Raw genomic sequence first — 20386 nt, forward strand, 5'->3', positions numbered from 1 at the left:
CTTGAGCAGTGGGACATTGTGGTGGATGTCTACTGTGATGTCTTCCTCAGACAAGATGGTTCTCTGTTGCAGACCCTTGTTCTTACAGGGTTATTGAATCTTTCTCCCTAGCAGTAAATTGGGATGGGGTGGTGTTTGAGACAGAGCTACTACCTATGATGACAAAAATCCTCACCCCCTAAAATGGATGAAAAAGTGGCAGAGCTGTCAGGCTTACAGAGCAGTAGTTGTTCACAGTTCTAACCAGCAGCCAAAGATGAGTGATGGTGATACTGGAGCCAGTATTTCTTTAACATCTTCATCCTGGATAGAAGGACAGAATGCATGTCCTGAAATTCAAGGACAATGTCAAATTTTTGGAAGTGGCTAATATAAATTCCTCTGGCATTCAGAGGAATCTCATGAGGCTGAAGGAATGGGCAAGTACATTAAGGATTTTTTTCAGAGGTAAAAATACATATTAAAAAATATATATTAAATAAAATACACATTACGTAATACATATTACATAAAATACATATTAAAGAAAATAAGAATGCTCCTTTTTATAAATAATGCCCTGGGAATCTAATCCAGGGAATGCTAGTTGAACACGATGCTTTGTCACACTACCCTGTTCTGTCGCCTGTAGTTCTCAAGCAATATTCTTTTTATTTTGCTGCTCAAGATTAATTAATCAGATTATAGATATCATATATTGTTTTCTTAAAACTTAACAAGATAAATGTGTTGGAAGTATAAGTAATTTAATAGAAAATTCATAATTTTTCTAAAAATTTAGAATTAAAATTCTAATATAATATTAGAATAAAATTATAATATAATCTATTAATGTTGTCAAGGAATAAAGAAACATTATCTCCTTTAAAATTAACAACTTATATGTTTAAATTATGTTCAGATTCTTGACCTTTTCAGAAAATGTCACAACAATTATTGATCAGTCTATTACTAATTCAAAAGTGTGCCATCCTTACTGTAGGGATATAGTTTTAAATAGTTTTAAAATAGAGAAGAGAAAGTTTATAGTTTTAAAATATGGTGAAGACAAAATTTCATTAGGTCAGGATCCTTTTGGTTCCCTTCCAATTCAACTTATTCAGTGATTCTGTGAATCTGCAACTTCTCTTACGATTGTGTTAAGCTGAAAAAGGGAAGTAAATTCATTCATACAGAGGACAGTTAAAGACACCCTAGTTGTACTAAAAACAGTGCTCTCAGTATTATTAACTAGGTCATAGCATTCACCTTCTACAATTAGATTTCTTACTCCAAGTACATAGTTTACTTTTGTAAGTAAAACAGTTTTAGAAACTAAAATCCTTCAGTAGCAAGCAGAGTGATTACTGGATAGTTAGGGTTGGAAGGGACCTCTGGAGATCATCTAGTGCAAGCCCCCTGCCAAGACAGGGTCACCTCAAGCAGGTGACAGGAATATCCAGATAGGCTGTGACTGTCTCCAGGGAGGGAGACTCCATGACTCCCCAGTCAGCCTGTTGCACTGCTCTGCCTCCCTCAACGTAAAGAAGTTTTTCATCATGTTGAGGTGGAACTTCTTATGTTTGAATATATGGCCATTATGCCTTGTCCTTTTGCTGCACCACAATACATGCATGAAAGGTGAGGAATATTGTTGTCATAATTTTAAATCTCCAACTTTGACAATGAAGAAAAATATGTACTGCTATTTTAGATTGAATTGCGATATTCAGAATTGTGTTGGTTTAAGCTTTGGAGCTGATGGCACTCCATGACTTCAAGAATTAAATGCTGTCTTTTTGGATAAGTTTGTTGGGTCTTATTCTTTTGTTTATTTCACTTATGTAGAAACCTTCAATATTCCACGGATTCTCTATGTGCATACACAGGAAAATGGAGTAGATCAGTGAGTTATGATACCAGCACAAATTCAGGAAACTGCTACAGAAGAATCAATTAGGGCACAGTTTGAACACTGAGGATTTTATAGGTGTAAAGAGGACAGATGGATGTGCAGAGCTTTTATGACAGTTGACATACTTTGTTCAAATGTCTTAATTGCCAGTTTTTCTTAGTATCATTTGTTGGCAGTTAAAATAATAGAACCTCCACAAACCTTCCAGCTTTTGCTAAATGTGCCACCTACTGATTACAGGTTATTGTGGTCTCTTAGATTGGAGCCACTTAGTTTACTTAATGGCGTGTGTCACTAGTAGGTTAGGGAGAGGCAAATTGACACAGCAACATGGACTCCTTCCCCAGGAGCAGAAGAAGCGATTTATTACAGAAGTAGACACATTTTTAGAGACTGTTTCGTAGAACTGAAGAATAGAACAAGCTCATTGGTCCAAGGAAGGCAACATGTCTTGTAAACATGCTTTAACCAAAACATCACGTTTCTCACACACACATCCTGTCAACAGCACCAGGTGCTAAACTTATTAATTCTTTCCCTTCTGTTTTCCTTTGAGCAGCTTGGGAAAATCAGACTGCTATTTCTCCCTGACTCTCACCAGCATCCACAGAGATGCTTACAAGTTTCACTATTAAATAGAGCAGATTGTAATTCTGAGTGGTTTAGAAAGTTTTTAAAAAATTTGATAAGAGCAAAAAATTGTAATTTTTTATTAGAATTCCGCTTTCACAATTTGCTAATATATTTCTTCTATCTTTGTGGTCTGTACTTTTGTCTACTAATATTTAGACTGTTGAATTTATTTTAACTCCACGTAAAATCTGAATAGAAATCATTGTTTTAATTTCTACCTTTGCCCTTAGCTGCTATCCTACACTGATAGTAGTCTCAACATCTTTGCTGATGGTAGACGTGTTGCAGTAGGCTTTCTAACCATTCTTTTAGACTGTGGTTTTACTGTGTATGTATTCTCATGATAATTATAGTTTATTTTTTACTTAATGTAGAGGTGTTAACTACAAAGATATAATTTAAAAAAAAAGTATTTTTAAACTGCCTGTAACAGATACCAAGTGCTGGCACTTGCGACAGATGCTGATGAAAGACAAGACACAGAACAGCAAAAACTCAGTTCTGGAAAGAGACTTATGGTAAAACCCATTTGTTTTACATACCCTGTATGAACACTGTACGCATATTGAAGTGATGCTAAGTAATGAATGGAAACGTTGTCTGCTGACCAAGGACCTGATCCAATTGCTGCTAAAGGCAATGGAAAGACTCCAGTAGATTTCTATTAAGGTTTCTTTGGGCCTCAGTTGTTTAAGGCTGGGCTTTAAAACTTGCTATTGTTCTAATGAGAAAAGAAAAACAACTGCAGTAGAAATAACTGTTTCCAGGGTAATCTTTGTAATACAGAACTTACACTGCAGTAAAATAGATAAATAGGTACACCTGAATTATTGCTCATGTTTTTAAATTAAGTCTGATTGTGACTTTGTATTGTAGAAAATTAATCCCATTCTCCTTAGAGCATCCTTTGTACTTAGAGAAAAATTCACAGTGAAATGTTTCCATAAATAGTGTCCTGAACTCTTTTTATCAAAACCTCGTGGATTCAATAGCCTTCTGGAGGTCCTTGTCACTAATTTGTTTAATATTTGAGCTGCATCCTCTTAAAAGGAAGAGAACTTAATTCTTTGTGGTCCTGCAGTAGAGTTGCTTGTCTGCTAAATATATGCATATATAAAATACTAAATTCATTATATTTCAGGTACAACAGTGAAATATTGGGAGAGCATCTTCCTTCCACTGGCTAATTGTAGAATTTTCCAAGTACACATAAGCTGAATCCTACATATAGAAGTAGGAGAAGACAATCTATAAATAAAAAACCTGGAGGCTTTATCAGACATACTGCAAATGAAAAAGTTTTTTAAAAATTAAAACGTGAAGCATGCATGGAAACAAACGTAATAAGCTGGGTTTTTCCCTTTAACTTTTAAAATGGCACTTCCAGTTTCATATATCAGATATGTCAGGATGTTTGCTGACACATTTTATGCTCTTTAAGCAAAATAATTGATGCTGTTCGTATAGGAAGTGCCGACAGCTGAACTTTGATATATTTTTACTTCAAAATTCTAAATTTCTGTTTAACCAGCTTGGCAGAAGTCAAAAGCATATTTTGCATGTCTGTTTAGTTGTAATTTCTCAGAGGAGCTGAAGAAACAAACCAATGAAATGTGTCAATATGCAGTAGTATTGTTTAAAGGCAGGTGAGGCAGGATTTCTAAGTAGTTGTTTATTATATCAATGTATGTCATTGGAGAAGTAAACAAATTGTGACACACAAGAGCATTCTCCAGATTAAAGGGTGTACAGGAGTGACTGCAAACATAAATATTGGTTTACATGCCTAAAATGTTTTCTAGTTTTCCATTTACATATATTGGTAGAATAGGTTGTCACCTTTTGCTCTCTATCCTTGTCCTTAATAATCAAGGACATGTACAGAGGCAGATGAAAATGATTCTAAATATCTATTCTTCGATTCATTAGTTAAAGTATAAAGCATGTCCATTTTGGATAGGATGTGTATTTTAAATTTTAAATGTACTAAACTGAACTGCCTAGCCAACAATTCATGACTATTTAAAAAAGATGTTTTTACTGCTTGAGTCACATTAAGGAAAGTTACTGACTACCCTCAGAATAAGAGGATAATTCTTATCTAGAAAAAGACCTTGATTTTGCTTTTCTTTCTATGTTAATGATATGTAATTTGATTAGTTCTGAGCCTTCTCTAAGTCTTGTCTTTAATATGCAGTTGTCATTTGATTTCTGGAGCATGTTTTTTCTTTTTAAGGTGGATTGGATTTTAAACATCGGAGAGCAAGCGCTGGATATATGCGTTGTCTCATTTAATCAGGGAGCTTCTTCCATTTTTGTGCTTGGTGAGAGAAACTTCTTTTGCCTGAAGGATAATGGGCAAATAAGATTCATGAAAAAGCTTGATTACAGTCCGAGTTGCTTCATTCCTTACTGTTCAGGTTTGTAAAAGGAAGATTTAATTTTAGCTTGGTTACCACTGAATAAACATATTTTTATGAATAAGCGAGTTGGATGGGGCATTGTGTAACCTGGTCTAGTGGAAGGTGTCCCTGCCCATGGCATTTAGGTTAGATATTAGGAAGAAATTCTTTACTGTGAGGCTGGTGTGACAATGGAACAGGTTGCCCCAACACTGGCAGTGTTGAAAGCCAGGTTGGATAAGGCCTTGAGTGACCTGGTCTAATGGGAGGTGTACCTGCCTGTGTTAGTGGAGGTTGGGACTAGATGATCTTTAAGGTCCCTTCTAACCCAAGCCATTCTATGATTCTCTGAGTCTGTGATCTGTGGAATCATAGAATTTGGAGCTCTCTTTTTGAACAAGTCAGGTTTATTTTCAAATGTTACTTTTTGTTAAGTGTCATAATTTTTAGAATTGAAAAATTTTCTTATCATAAAATTGAGGTACTTGTCTGGTTCCCAGGCTATCAAAGCAACAAACACAGAAGAATGCCAGTCTTTGGAAGAATAAACTAGTGATATTTACTGATTCTTAAAAATATCCAAGTGTATTGTTATTATATTCATGGAAACAAGTTGGTTAGATACTTGGTTAGAATTATGGACTCTTAATACCTATTTTTTTTAATGTTTCAAAAACTAGCAAGTTTTTGACAGTATGTCTCCTTTTGAACTTAAAATGCCGTTTTAATCTTTAGAAATCTGATCTTTGCAATCTTGACATTTTATACTTTCTGATTTAATTATATTATAAATAAACCCTACAAATGCATACACATTTAATTGGTATTCATAAGTTAGTGAATAGTATAAGTAGCAGATACTTAATCAATGTGCATTTTGTCATATCTTTCCTGGCATGTCAACATGGCTATTATGTGTCTTTGTCATGCTTTAAATTACCAAGTATGGCTGGCCATAATCTTATAAAGTTGTGGCATGTATTGTGTAATGTAAAATTGAAATTGGTATCCATAATTAATCACATATATCCTTGGTTAGTGTCAATGTAATTTTCCTAACTTTTGATACTTTATAATAAATTAATTAATAACACCTAATGGCTTATAAATAAAAGAAAACATAACTATATAAGCCTCAAAGAAAAGTACTGTCTTTTGAAAAATCCTTCATCCAAAAATTGTTTTTTTATCTTTGAACAGTGCGAGAAGGAACAATAAACACTTTAATTGCAAACCACAGTAAAATATTGAATATTTATCAAGATGCTACATTGAAATGGGCCACTCAGCTTCCCTGCATTCCTATATCAGTAAAAATAGCGAATTTTCAGTAAGTAACTTGTTTAAGTTTACTTTTTACTTAGATTATTCTCTGGTTATGTGATTTGCTTTTATATACTAACAAACAGTTCTGAGGTATGTAACAAATAAGGTAACTTTTAAAAGTTTTATTCCTTTGTTTTGTAACATGTTCATTTCATTAATGAGTGTAGTAGAACAATGCTAGAATTGCTCTATTATGCTTTAGATTTTCTGGGTTTTTTGAGTGAAGTTTGAACCTGGAATCTCATAGCTCCGGTCCAGTAGCTTCTTTTTGAAAAGAATGAAAATTGTGTTTGTGCAGTCTGGCAAGGTCCTTCCCTGAGAAAAGAAGGCAGGGAATATCACTGAAATTCTGTTCTTCATTAAGCATTCAAGAGTATATGCATTCCAGAGATGATTTGTTGGAAAGGATTATTAAAATCCAATGTTAAATTATGGAAATTAAGGAACTGTTTAAATTGCTGAGGGCTGCACTGCAACAGACCAAAACTTTTTGTAAAAGAAGCATAGGATAGATCAGAGAAAAGCTGGCTGGGTGGGGGATTGGGTGAAGAGAATGTAGGACATGTTTATAACTTGTGCTGCGACTGTCACTGAAATAAGCAAACCACAGAAAAGTTCAGCTAGTGTTTTTATACAATCCAGTTTATGCCTGTACTATGTGCCCCCCAAGAGCTGGGCTGGGTGCTAGTTGCCCAGTGCCTGTGACCATAAGGGGTGCAGTAGGAGTGTCCTTGTCACGTAAATCTTCTGATCCTCAGCAGGCTGGTGGCTGCTGGGCCAAGATACACTGGATTGCTAAACATTTGATCATAAGTCAAGCATTTTACCTCCAAACAAATGAAAATAGAACATCTGACTGACTAGCTTTACTGAGTTGTGCAGAGTAACCTGAGGGATGCTTGTATTTTGTTTGTTACTAATAGGTACCTACATTTAAAAAAACCCCATTATTAATATTTTTTTTTTTTTTTTAGACCCTGGAGAGATTTGGGCAGGTTTTCATCTGATAGGTCTTAACAAGTGAAATACAATGAACAGTCTCAATGGGCCACTTAATTATAACCCAGAAGTTAATTATGCAGGATATGACAGTACAGGTTTTGAAGTATTGAAAAATATTTGTATTACAAAAATTTGAAAAAAACCATTAATGTTTACAATAGCAGATTGTACTAACATTTGTATATACAATTACTTGTTTGGAAACCCATTATATTATTGAACCATCTGTTTCAATAATGCATCTAAAACCTGTTCCCTGTAAACTTCAACACTCAGCAGTTTGATATTAGGGAGAAATCTGAGAGCCTAAAATCTGTCCCAGGTAAATTTGCTAGCTAGATTCAGAATTCCCACAGACCTACAAATGCCAGGGCTTGACTTGGGGTAGAGGTAGAGATAGCAATCTAGTTATGCACATCTCTTTGTACAGGTACTGGTAAATGAAGGAACATCTGTGTACCTACACCCAACGGCCTGAAAAGCAGGGAGAGGTCCAGGGCTGTGTGTTTCTGAGCTATGCTTTTACCTTTCTATTGGAAAAAATGCAGTATGCTTGTACTTCCTTCTGGCATTAAAAAAAAAAAAAAAAAAAAAGAGCTAAACAGCAAAACTGTAGTAAAGCTTGTAGAGATAGTAATTTGGCTTAAACAGGGCATATGTGTTTGTTTCGGTGTGGTTTGTTTAATATTTTGAAAGGGAATTATTTGTGATTTAATGTGATAATGATTTTCTTGTACTGAAGAGAGACCTCAGTTGGGGCATCTGAGCACAGCACTACTGTAACATAAATAATATTAAGGACTTTAATAAGCATAAAGTTGTTAATCCTACACTGCTGAAAGATTGAATTGCCTTTATTATGATGTATGTCAAGTAATTGCTTTCTTCCCTTTTATTGCAATAATACTTACAAAGTAAATGGAGCATTTTGAAACTGTTGTCTCTACAATTCATTCACCTTCATTTGTATTTTCTCCTTGGTGTAATGTCTGTTGCTTCTGATGTGTGATCTAGCTTGCTGGATAAGAAAAACACTATTAGAAGCTATTTTATGTAAATCCCTTGGGGCAGGAATAGTGGTTGCCTTAGAAAAGCAGCTTGTGATTCCAGTGTATGTCCTTCCTTATTACTTTTGAATTGACTTTTCCTCTTAAAATCATGTGTAATGCAGTATTTCTCTATTGCAATACCAGTATGTAGAAAAAGATAATAATATAGTACAATATTTGAGATTAAATTGCAGTACAAACTTGCTTGATTTCCATCACATTTGCAGAAACATGGAAGAAAAAATAGAATCAAGGAGAAGTGCTTACTTAGAACAGTTTTAAGTGTTTCTACAGTCTAAAAGTTATGCATTTTTAAGCTGTTAAATTACACTTTTTTGCCTTCTGTTAAAACCTGAAATCACTCTGTCAGGATGTTCAAAATTTGCTATAAAATCTTGTGATCAGAAACTTGAACTGCAGACAAAGTTTTGAGTGTTTATCTTATTCTGGATTTTTCCTGAATATCTCTATAACTAGTCACTGAATTGGAAGTTCAGTTCTAGTAATTATTATAGAAGTTGGTCCTTTATTTTGTTGGAAGTTTATATTCTGGTTCTGTTAATGTATATTAGTTACTGTTTCTGACATATTTTTAATGTCAAGAGGACTCCTACATACTTCACACTGCCTGGATTGCTTCAGCAGTCACTTACACTGATGATTTCAATTAACTTGAACTGCTTAGGTCTCTGTCTCAGGACAAATTTATCTTCCTATGGATAAGCCTACTTGAACAGTTATATTTTTGCATGCCCTGGGTTGTTATCCTTCAAGTTATGGCTTTGCAAACACATTCTCACTAAAGCTGAAACTCTTGAAGAAAGTGGTTTAGGTGTTCTGGCTGAGTTAATTAAAAACCCTGAAACATCCCTGCACCAAATCCAGAAACAGCCCCTTCCAAACCTTTCAAAGTGGTTTGTAGAGAAACTGTCCATATGCTGCAGTTGAAACAGACGAAATCTAGGAAAGTGACACAAAAGCATGACAAAAATTCCTATTCTGCTCAAAATTTCAGTGTTGAAATAGTAGTTGTAAGCAGCAGTACTTGCTTGGTATCCATCATAACTATGTATCTTCATACAATTGACTTTAAAATCCATTCTGTATCTTCATACAATTGACTTTAAAGTCCATTCCCTTTTTTCCTGCCCTTGAGTTTCCGTTTTTCTGTTTCATGAGAGACCTCTTTTTTAATACCTTCTTTGTACCGCCACATCTCCTTTGCAAAGGAAGTTTCATGAGCAGTATCTCTTACACTTACAAGTTATAAATGCTATGAATTAGTAACTGATTGATGCTTCCTGAGATATGTTAAGATTTCTCTCTCTCTCTGTCTCTTTCTTTCTCTTCTCACTTTTTATGAGCCCATCACAAGTCATATTTGTTTTCTGTATCTGAATTATTCTGTCTCCATGTACTTGGCCTTCAAAGGGCCTTGGAGTAGTTTATAATACCTAGACAACTATTTTTCTATTTATTTGGCACTTGGCAGAGCTGTTTCTAAGAATACATATTTTAATGGCTGATTGTTTGCACTGAGTATTACTTATTCCATCCTGGTTGGCCTGAAACTAGAACATTATGTTAAGGTGCATTCAGTCTGAAGTAAAATAGCTTGTGTTGCCAGCCTCTGGAATATTTCTGTCACAAACATCTGAAATGCCAGTGTGGATTCAAACACATAGATAGAGTATTATATATACACATGTATCGAGTTGGGATGTAGTCTCAGGAAAGGGGTTTCTGTTTTGATTACTACCAAGTTACGAACCTATGTTTTGCCATGGGAAAGCATGAAACCCTTAAACCGGGGACTTTTTTCTTCTTCTGAACATTTTAAAAGTTCACTACTCTCCACTTTATTTCTTGATTTTGTTTGTATACAGTCTTCAAGTTATATCTGATAGGCTTGTGAATGCTAACAGGTAGCCTGACTTTTTAATTTTAAAATGAAACAGACAGCAGACTTGCTCAAATACCTAATTTCTTCAAATTGGTGTTTCATGATGTCTTTAATTTTGGTTATTTGTGCTTTTGACTATACACAAAGAAATTAAGTCTGGTGGCATCCATATGGCAAAAAAATGTTGATTTCATGTGGAATTTATCACCAGGCACAGTTCTAACAGGAAGCCAACCTCAGAGTTTGGAGGATGTGTTGTGGGAAAGATATTTCTTCCGTCTCTTTTCTACTGGGATCTCTTAGTACTTTAGGCACCACTTTATCAGCAAATGTAGTGTTTGAATGAAGGATATTTTCCCCTTCAGCTACATTGGAATTTGGTTAGTAATACCCAAAAGAAAAAATTTAGAACCATTGTAGTGAAGCAGAGATTTGTGAGTTTGTGTCTGGGGTAAGTGACCTGTTCTGAATGTGGCAAATTGTGATTTAATTTCCCATATTTGTGACCCACTACTTCAAAACTCATGGCTTTACATAAAGACAGTTGTGCACAGTGTTGTCCTGTGCAGAGCCAGGAGTTCGACTCAGTGATCCTTGTGGGTCCCTTCCAACTCAGCATATTCTGTGATTCTGTAATACTTGCCTCTAGGTAATTGGATGCTTTGCATATGTAGGGCCTCTTGTTTTTAGGAGCTACATCTGGGAATTAGAATACAGTAACCAATTTAGTTTTGTGATCATTTTTATGTACCTCTATATCTGTGAGCAGGACTGTTGTTCGTGGAAGAAAGATTCTTGAAAAGAATAAACCACATAATGATGCATGTGCCTTGTAAAATGTGAAGTCGCTTTTATAACCTGGGGTTGGCAGGTATGGACAAGTTGATGAAAGTAGCTAGAATATTTGCTTTCACTTTCATTTATTTGACAGATAAATATAATTTTACTTGGTAGTGGAACAGTGTGTTTTCTGAAGAGGAAATATAAAGAAGTCTGGAAAGGTTTTTTTATGCAGAAGTAATTTATCACCTCCAAAGAATTAGAATTTCTGAGTTTCTTAAAATATTAAATTTCTAGCACTCAACCTTTTAGCTTGAATTAAGCTAGCAAATAGATTTTCATTATTTGAGATGGGGAAAAAAGTAATTACTTTTTATACAAAAGTAACTGTTGAAAAGTCATGAAATAAAGTAGACTTTATATGTTCAAGATGACAAGCAGGGTTACTTAGCAAGCTTTATCCACACTTCAGCTCTTCATGAACTTCAAGTCTGCCTAGGTTTATTCTGAACAGTGATCCCATAATATATCATAGAGTTCCATAGAATCACCACTGATGCCGTTTTGCTCAGTTTGCAATCAAGAAGTGATTTCTGTCTGCGGATTGCTAGTACTGCTTCTCCAAGTATGATCACTGCAGTCTTGACAGTCATGCCTGAACTCCCAATATTGGTACATGGACTATTGAGCCCATTATGACTCTGCCAGATAGTAATATATTAATCAGCTGTCTCTTAAAACCAGCTACCCATAGGTTGTTTGTGTTAATCTTTAGACATATGCAGTTCTGTAATTGATTTTGCTGAATTAGAGACTAAAATTTACTACTTTAAGGTTGCATTGTGTAGTCTGAGATGCAGGAAATGCTGCAGCTTACTGAATCACTGAAAAAAAATATTGATTTAAGTTGCTATAGTAGTGTCCAATTTTCTTACTACTTATAAGACAAAATAAAGTGAATCATTGCAAATAAAATTTATAATGTTGTTCTTGTATGAGTCTGTCCTCTTGCATAATTAATAAATAAGCAGAGACTGACTAATGAAGGTACTGAAATTTAATTTTCTGTGTAATCATGTTAATAAGTGCTTGAATATTGCATTGTCCCATATGGTGCTGATAGCCACGACTACTGCACTTTCATGTCTCTCAGGATATTCCCACTTGTGTTACAGTTGCACAGGTGCATTTCAAAAGAGTATTTTACAATATTTTAATAGTTTCAAAGACAGTGACTTCTAATTTACTAAAGCAATAGTTTTTTGATGTATACTGAGTTATCATTTTACTCCAACTGTGCTAGAAATCATTCACTAAAATGATCAGTGCCTGCAGAAAAATTCCCAATGTTTAACCTGGGGTGTGAAAGAATATGTGAGGAAGGATTGGGTGGGTTTTATGACTTAGTACCTTTCTGTGTGTTACAATACTCTGTTCCTATCCAGTCTCTCCCCATCAATCTGCAGCTTGACTGCAAGGCTGAGTGACTGAGACAGAGATTGTCCCTACACCACCTCCAATGCAATTGAAGCATAAGGCAAATGACATGTGCTGCTGCACTTCAGGATTTCCCATCGGCTTGCATTTTGGAGGGGAGCACTCTGCTGAGAGATATTAATTGTGTTTATTGCATTTAAAACCAAACTCATCTTTCCCACAACAACAAACAATAAAGAATTTTACAGTTAATGCAGTGAATGGAGAGAACAACTTCTTTCCTTTTTGAAAAATGTTTAAATACAATGCTTCCTTGGGATTTTCTGATTTATTAGTATTTCATGATATTAGAATGATTGCTAAGAAATGTGTGGTTTGTATACTTACTAGTCTAATGAGCTTTAAAGTCCCTGTTGTTCACCGGTTTCATAGAAAAAGACTTCTCTTGTGTATATGAGTAATAGCTTGAGCCTGACATAGTTAACATGCTTCTAACTTCATGGCACTTTTTCTGAATAAAATTATATAAAAAGTCTCTAATTCAGCAACCTATCTCCTTAAAGAAGAGAACATACGTGTTTAAATTCTTTGTTTTGGCACAGGATTAATTCCCAGATTTGAACTCATATGTAGCCTAACAGACTGATAAGTTTATTTTAAGTAAGATAGGTGAATCAAAAAATTGTAGTTCACAATTCTGGTGTATAGTCATTGGTTGAAAATGTGCTTTTATGAAATTTTAACTTCCAATATTTTTAAAAGAATTTGAAATCTTCAATCAATTTGCAAATGAAAAAGTATTGGCCTGGTTTAAATATGACCTTGAAATTAGAACTTTTTTCCAGCGCATAATTGTAGTATGTTGGGTAGTTGGATGGACGTGCTTTATGTAGCTGGGTTCTCCAAAGAGTAGAAAGGCAACAGGAATTGAATTTAACTAGAAAACACATGGAGAAATATTGTAGCTGAATTAATTATATAAGGTGTAAAAGTGCAACCATATATATGGTAACAATAGGTGGAGTCAAAATAAAGTTCCCCTCATTGAATTTTTAGCTATCCGGATGCTTGAAAATACTTTGTTCTTCATTCCAGCCCATCTATTATTCCTTATTATAACAGACATCACCACAGCTACCACAACGGTTAAAGAACCACTGTATAAAAAATGGCAAATCTTACATAAAAACCCAACAAAACTTAGCACTTATTACACAGTTTTATGGAAAGAAAACTACAGAAATCAAACTTTATCGTTTATTGGAAGATTTTTCCCTTTCTGTGTAGTAGTACTGTAATGGAGGCAATGCCAGTTATGACGTACGGTATGGACTGTTCAATTATATACATGTGTATATATAAATTTTTATTTGAGTGTTCTGTAAGAATGTTGCCTGATCTGAGAAGTTAAATGCAGAGATTTCTAGAATCTTTCTACTTAATCATAGTTGCATTTTAAAGAAATGTTTTTAGGATAAAAAAAAAGAAGATTGCATGTTTTTCTCATTGCTGACTTGCCACTGGCTTATTGCGAGATGGCAGTAGAAAATATGACTCTTTTCAAAGATCTTTTGAAGACATAAATTTACTATGTGTATCTTAGCCACAAAATACGAATATGGTTGTATTTATTTTACTTTTGTAGGATTCTGATCCTGAAAAAGACATAGATGTGCTACATACTGTGTCCAGCATATACTGGGATTCAGGCCTGGCTTTTCTAGCAAGCTAGCTTCAAATAGTGTTTACTCTGTGATGCTAAGTACATGGCCATATTGCCAGTTCTCCTAATTTTATTGCATGCCACTTATTTGCTTTTTCAAAAAACCTACTTTTTACAGTCATATGATTTTGTAAGGGTTTCGACTTTAGAATACCACTTAAAATATTCCTACCTCTATGGTTCTAGAGAAAACCTTAAAAGTGGAAGTTCTCAGGAACAAGAGGGCAAGTAACTCCCCTCTAGTATTTTAAATAAGGCCCTTGCATTTAAACAAATATAATAGGGTTTTTTTTTAGCTAACCCACTATTTGTCTGTGCTGTTGTTGTGACAGAGTAGACTATAACTTGTATCTGAACAAGGTTCTGAACTCTAAGTCTTGGAGCTGGTTATTGAGCAGTTGGTTGGAGTTTATAGATGTATTCTGACGCTACCCATGAATGTGCTGGATGTCTAGTTTGAAAAAGTTTTATGAAAATTTCAGTCTGTTGATTTAAAATGTCTTGATTATTATGCTATTAACCTGAAAGACTTTTTTTGTACAAGGAGGAGCACATGGGACATTTATGTCAAGTTGTGGAACTGAGAGGCAGCAAGCAGTGCAAAGTGCTAGAGATGCTTTGAAAAAGCATCTTTATTCTTTACCAGGCAGGGTGAGGACACAATTATAAATATTGTTAAAAGTAATATTAGAAAGTGTACACACTTTTTCCTTACTGAAATGCTGGTGAATTTTGGAACTTGCAGGCAACTGTGAGGAGAAAGATATGTAAACTAATCTGAGTGTTTTAAAAGTTATGTAATTCTTAAAGCTTTTTCATAATGTATTTTAAAGACACATTATTGTTATTCTTGTTAACTTCTATAATCTGTGCATAGTCTAATTTTCCTTGTGTACCTCTCAGTATTATCCTATAGGATGCCAACAATTAAGAATAAGCTTTATTTAAAATAATAAACTTACTATAGATTTTTATCAGTGAAGCATCTCTTTTAAGTTGGAAGCAGAGATCCTAGGGGCCTCTCCAGCTTGCCTGAAGTGATGTGGACTCTAACCACTGTCTTGAAGTGGGAGAAGAGAAGGCTTAGAGGAAAGATAAACTTTTGAGGCTCTCCATACCATAAATTCACATGGCATAGTTAGTACAGCCTTTGATCCTTTGAAAACTGTTATATACCTGTCTGCTGGTGGGGGAGCTTGGGCTTGAAACAGATTGTAGATTTCACATGAAGGAAGTGCAAATGCAGAAATATGCTCTAAGAGAGAATGAAGCATGGAAATGTTTTAAATGTGTCACAGTTGGTCTTAATTTTTTTCTTGTTGCTAATGCTGGTACTGTCACAGAGAAATCACAATGCAATTTCTCTTCTTATTATTTAGAGCTCTGACATATAGGCTGCACTCTTACTAAAGTAATCAGATTTGCTTGTCAGTCTTCACATTCATTTTCAATTCTGCTAATGCCACTAAGCATCTTAGATATGGAACTGTGATACTAAGAAATGCAATGTGTAAATTATGAATTTTTCCTTGAATACATTATACTTCAGTGCTCTTTATGTTTTTTTTTGCTTAAAGCAAGAACATACATATATTTCTGGAGGCTTATGTCATCACTCTGAATATGATGTTTTCATTCTACCTGGTGACAAATACTAGCTTTGGATAGCTATCTGCTGGAATTTTTAAATAAAACTTTTGTTGCTTCTGAAATAGTTTTGATTTTATATTTTAAACAACAAGAAACAAAGTTGGTTAATCCTTCAGATAAGATTTTGCATTTTGTATGAAACTTGTAGCATGAGCTTACATTTCATGCCTAGCCTGCCTTGTATTAGTGCGTGGTGTGTGTGTGTTCCCTGCCTGGAGGGACCAGAAGGTTGTCTCATGCAGGGATGTCTGTCCCAGGGCATGCAGTGTTAAATATGAGCCTGATAAGATTCCCTTGTGCCAAGGAAATAACTGCTAAGTTGTTATACTAATCCTGGTAAAAAAACCCCACATCTGCTTCACAGTGTGATGTGGTAGCTCTCAGGGCTCACCTATATGAAAGCTCTGCTGCCCCGCAGGTGGCAGTAGTGCTCTGGCAGAAAGGACCCCCGACTCAAACTTTTGTGAGTAGTGCTTGGTTTTAAGTTGGCAATAAAAGTAAAAACAGTCAAGTTCTCTCTCCTTTTTTTTTTTGTTTTGTTTTGTTTTGTTTTATTGGGGTTTTTTTGTTTGTTTTGTTTTGTTTTTTTGTTTTTTAACAGAAAATGCTTCTTTTTATTTGGTTGCTGGATGGCATTTTAGGCAGAGTCTCTTTCAAGGAGAAAACTACACAAGGAGAACTACAAAAGTTAAAGCCTGGTGAGAGTTAGAGTTTGTCCTGGTCCTGGCTAATTTGTTGTTTTGCTGTGTGGTGTCACTATGGAAAGTTGCTTGTGGAGATGTCTTCACTCACAAGTAGGAAGCAAAAGTAGCCATATAGGACCTGAAGGGTGGAGAATTCTTCAGCCATTTAAATGGCCGCATTCAGGTGTTACTCAATTCCGGCTCTCTTCATTTCAGTGTTTATAAGAGGGGATAAATGTTAACCTGTTGTACTAGTCATAACTTCTATTTTTTAACTGCTTTTCCATTGGTTATCAAGATGAAATAGTGTTTCATTTCCCTCTTCTTCTTGCATGTATTTAATAATTTTTTAAAATTAGATTAGTATCTGGTATTCAGTTAAGTTCAGCCATCCTAAGGTATCATACAAATGGGAAAGATGAAGAATGCTTTTCTGTACAGCAGCCGCTTTATGCTATTTAATATAGTTACGTATTGTTAAACAATTGTATTTGAGCATTGTATTTGCATTATTTGTTTGCATGCTCTCTGCAGAATGTGCTAAGCATGTTATATAAATAGTTTGAAAGGAATTTCAGTTTTTGAGAGTTATTAGATTGTCTGTATTCATGTGTAATGGCAGAATGGGGAAGGCTTACACATACGAGTCTTACTTCTAATGTAAGTTGAACCAAGAATTTTTACTGAGGCAAGCATTTCAAAGAAGCCTGAGGGTGCTCCAAGGATGTGCAGGACAGTTAGGTATCAGTAGTAGCTTGTATTGAGTCACACTGGATGTACTTTGAATATTCAGCTGTGGGGGTAGTTGAGATTTTGGAGTGTGTGTTTAATAAGAGTATGATGAGCTTTTTGCTTTTATTCCCATTAGTTCATGTTAGAAAATTCTTATAATTAGTTACTTCTAGTATGATCTTCCTTCAGTGTTTTATCAAATATTTCATGTAGTTGTAGCTTAAAATAACACTGAAATAATAATTTAATAATAGAATAATTTAGGTTTTCAAAAGCACTAAACTAAAAAGTGTTACTGAGATATTCTCTTGCCTCTAATTATCTCAAGGGGTGATTGAGAGAGAAGGGATGATTGAAATAAGAGAAATGGCTTCAAAATGCTTGAGCACAATTCCAGGAATTAGTTTCCTAATCTAGTCCTTTTAAAATAATACATTAGCTATAAGGAGCAGAAAGTAGTATTGCAGAGAATCTTGTATTCTAAAATGGTTGGTTTGAGTAACAGCAATTAAGACTACTTCTGAAATGGAAGTAGAAATTTTATGAGCTATTATAAATATAAATAATTAAAGTTGCAAATGGTGTCAATAACGAGACCTTGTCCTAAGAGTTGTCCAAAGCTTAGCACGTGTTGTTCAAGTAAAACTCAGAACTACAGATTCAGCTTCTAAATCGTTTGAGTGATCAGTTTGATAGCATATAACTGGAAACATGCAAATTAATTAAAGAACTATGGTGTGAGCAATTTGTTTAGTAAGAGAGACCTACAAAAAACATATGCCATTATTATTACCCAAAATCCAGTAAAAGATAGTTTTTCAAATTATAACCATATGTGTGTAGGAGCTGCTTTGTACTGTAAAGTTATTGTAGATACCAGAATAATTTGTTTTATACTTTGAATTCCTCACTGTTAAAATGTCCCCTTAGATTTACTATTACTCTGGTTATTGTGCAATACATAGTAAAAAAAATAGCTTACAATAAAAGAAATTTAATAAGTAATTGAAATTCCAGATTGTATGCAAAATGTGCCAAATGAAGTAATGGTATTTGCAGGAATATGGTGTGAGAGCAGTAGCTATGGGGAAAGTATTATAAAACTGTTAAATATGCTTCCCCTCCCCCTGCTGTCCTTAACCACTGTTAAAAAAAGATTGAGAAAATAATGCAATTTTGACTGGCTGACAAACATTTCGACAGAGAAATGAATGTATTATTAAAAAATATATTAGAACTGCTTATCCATATTATTGTTTCTATTGATGGGCAAATTCATGGACCACTTTTAACAAGGAAAGATTACTGCATGCATGTTTCATCTTGAACAATCTTCTTGGGACCCAGCAGAGCACTAACTGAAGCAAAGGAAAAGTATAATTTTTAATGCTACTTTCTTTAGCTCATGCTTTTGTCTCTGAGATAGTGTAGACTTCAAGGATGTCATGACTATCAAGGAAAGCTGGTTGAAATGAGTTCATTTTAAGGTAGGGTTTCTGAATGTGCATTCTGTAATGCTGAGTCACAAGTTAAGCCAAGCATAATTTACATATTTGTAAATTATTATAATTGATTTAAATGTATCTCATTTGATAGACTGATTAGCTGCAGATAACTGCCACCTTAAAAGTGTATAGAAAGGGCTGTATTTACGAACCGCTTTTGAATGTATTATACCTTAGTAGTATATCATCAAAGATTTATTGCTAAATTTATAGCTATATTTCTTCATGCCCTTTTGATTTACATTCAGATGTCCTCATGAATCTTTTGTTATTAGATTAACAGATACATACCTTTGGGAAAAAATTTTAAGATCATCCAAAGCCATTGCTGGACTGTGGTCGTTGTGACGCACACAGAAAGAGAGAGAGAGACACACACACCTGACTCTAAGTTGGTCGAGCAGGAAAAGACTTCTTTATTTGCATCACATAACTATTTATGAAAATCTAACACTGAGCTTGGATTGGACAGTGATGATGAGACCTCTTAACTCTACTGGTTCATCACAATGTCAATCAATGCTCGCTTCTTCCAAAGAGGAATGCAAAACAATTCTGTTTACCAGAAAAAATGTGAAAAAGTGTAACAGAAATATGTTAACATCAGAAGGCCAAGAACAACAGAAGAACACTGGACCATTCTAGAAATTATCTTGTGTTCAGAAGTTTTCTTTCTCCAGTTGTAGAAAAAGCTCCCAATGCTGTTTCTCTTGTTGTGTCCCCCATGCCTTAAAAAAACCCATAAAATTATTTGCTATAATTTGATGGCAAAGAGTGGGGCAGTGCATCTGGTAGCATGCTAGCATCTGCCTCAACAATGCCCCATTTTTAAAGACTTTGCTGCACCCCTGACCAATATAGCAAATCTACTTGCAAACATTTGGCAGGCATTGACAAAATCCTGTACACTAGATGTTATTTGCATCCCTTACTAAGATTATTGTGGTGCAAGTATTCGTGATAGTCTGTCTCCTAGCATTGCTCATATAAAAGAACTCAGGGTTAGCCTGATGTATTTGTTTCATGTGCCATCGAGAATTCTGTAAATGTAGCACAGGTTTGTATTGTACCAAGCTTTTTGGACATAAGAAAATTAGGATGGGCAGTTCTGCATGTAATTAAAACAACAGACCCAGTCCTGAGCAAGGAAACCAAATAAAAAGTCAACAACAAATATTCAAGTATTGAGAGAAACCAGGACTCATGCTTACTTCCAGTTCCTGCTGATAGTTTACAGTTTGTCAGAAAGTCACTTTAGGATGCAAGCCCCAAGCTCACAGGTCACAAAAAGTCATGATGTTCACAGGATGGCAGCTAGCACAGGTACTGGATATGTAAGTTGAAAATCAGTATTAAGTCTTCCACTTCCTTTTCTTCAAGTATTTGTTGGGAGAGTCTTGACATCTCCAGCCTTATGGTGCACACAAAGACAGCTTCCTGTTACCTTTTTGGTAGGGAATGGTGAAAAATTGCATGTTGACAATTGCAGAGGTAGATGGAAGCTTTTCAGTGGTGGTAAGCAGTAGTCCCATAAAAGAAGACTCTTTCTGTTTAAGATGAGTTTATATGGTAGATAAGGGGAACATTTGTTTGAGCCCTTTTATGTGTTCTGTTCCAGAAGGCAATTCAGATTTGCTTGTTCCTGCTTCTGTGAAGGGCAGACTGGA

At 34.9% G+C, this 20386-nt stretch overlaps 1 protein-coding gene across 9 annotated transcripts in view; it reads left to right on the forward strand.

Moving 5' to 3' along the window:
• The window catches only part of BBS9 (Bardet-Biedl syndrome 9), a 312895-nt gene that overhangs the window by 37394 nt on the left and 255115 nt on the right, over nucleotides 1-20386 (forward strand). For 8 of the 9 annotated variants that reach the window (XR_015804090.1, XM_088165881.1, XM_088165909.1 and 5 more), the window contains exons 7-9: nucleotides 2961-3045; nucleotides 4764-4947; nucleotides 6130-6259. Coding sequence is in view for 8 of the 9 variants with exons in the window: in XM_088165881.1 (XP_088022007.1) it covers nucleotides 2961-3045; nucleotides 4764-4947; nucleotides 6130-6259 (399 nt within the window). In the remaining variant the exon portion in view is untranslated. The remainder of the gene's footprint in view (nucleotides 1-2960; nucleotides 3046-4763; nucleotides 4948-6129; nucleotides 6260-20386) is intronic. The other variant, XM_088165913.1, reaches the window with a different exon arrangement.

The sequence above is a fragment of the Sturnus vulgaris genome, chromosome 1, assembly GCF_052056855.1.
Source record: "Sturnus vulgaris isolate bStuVul1 chromosome 1, bStuVul1.hap1, whole genome shotgun sequence".
NCBI lineage: Eukaryota > Metazoa > Chordata > Aves > Passeriformes > Sturnidae > Sturnus > Sturnus vulgaris.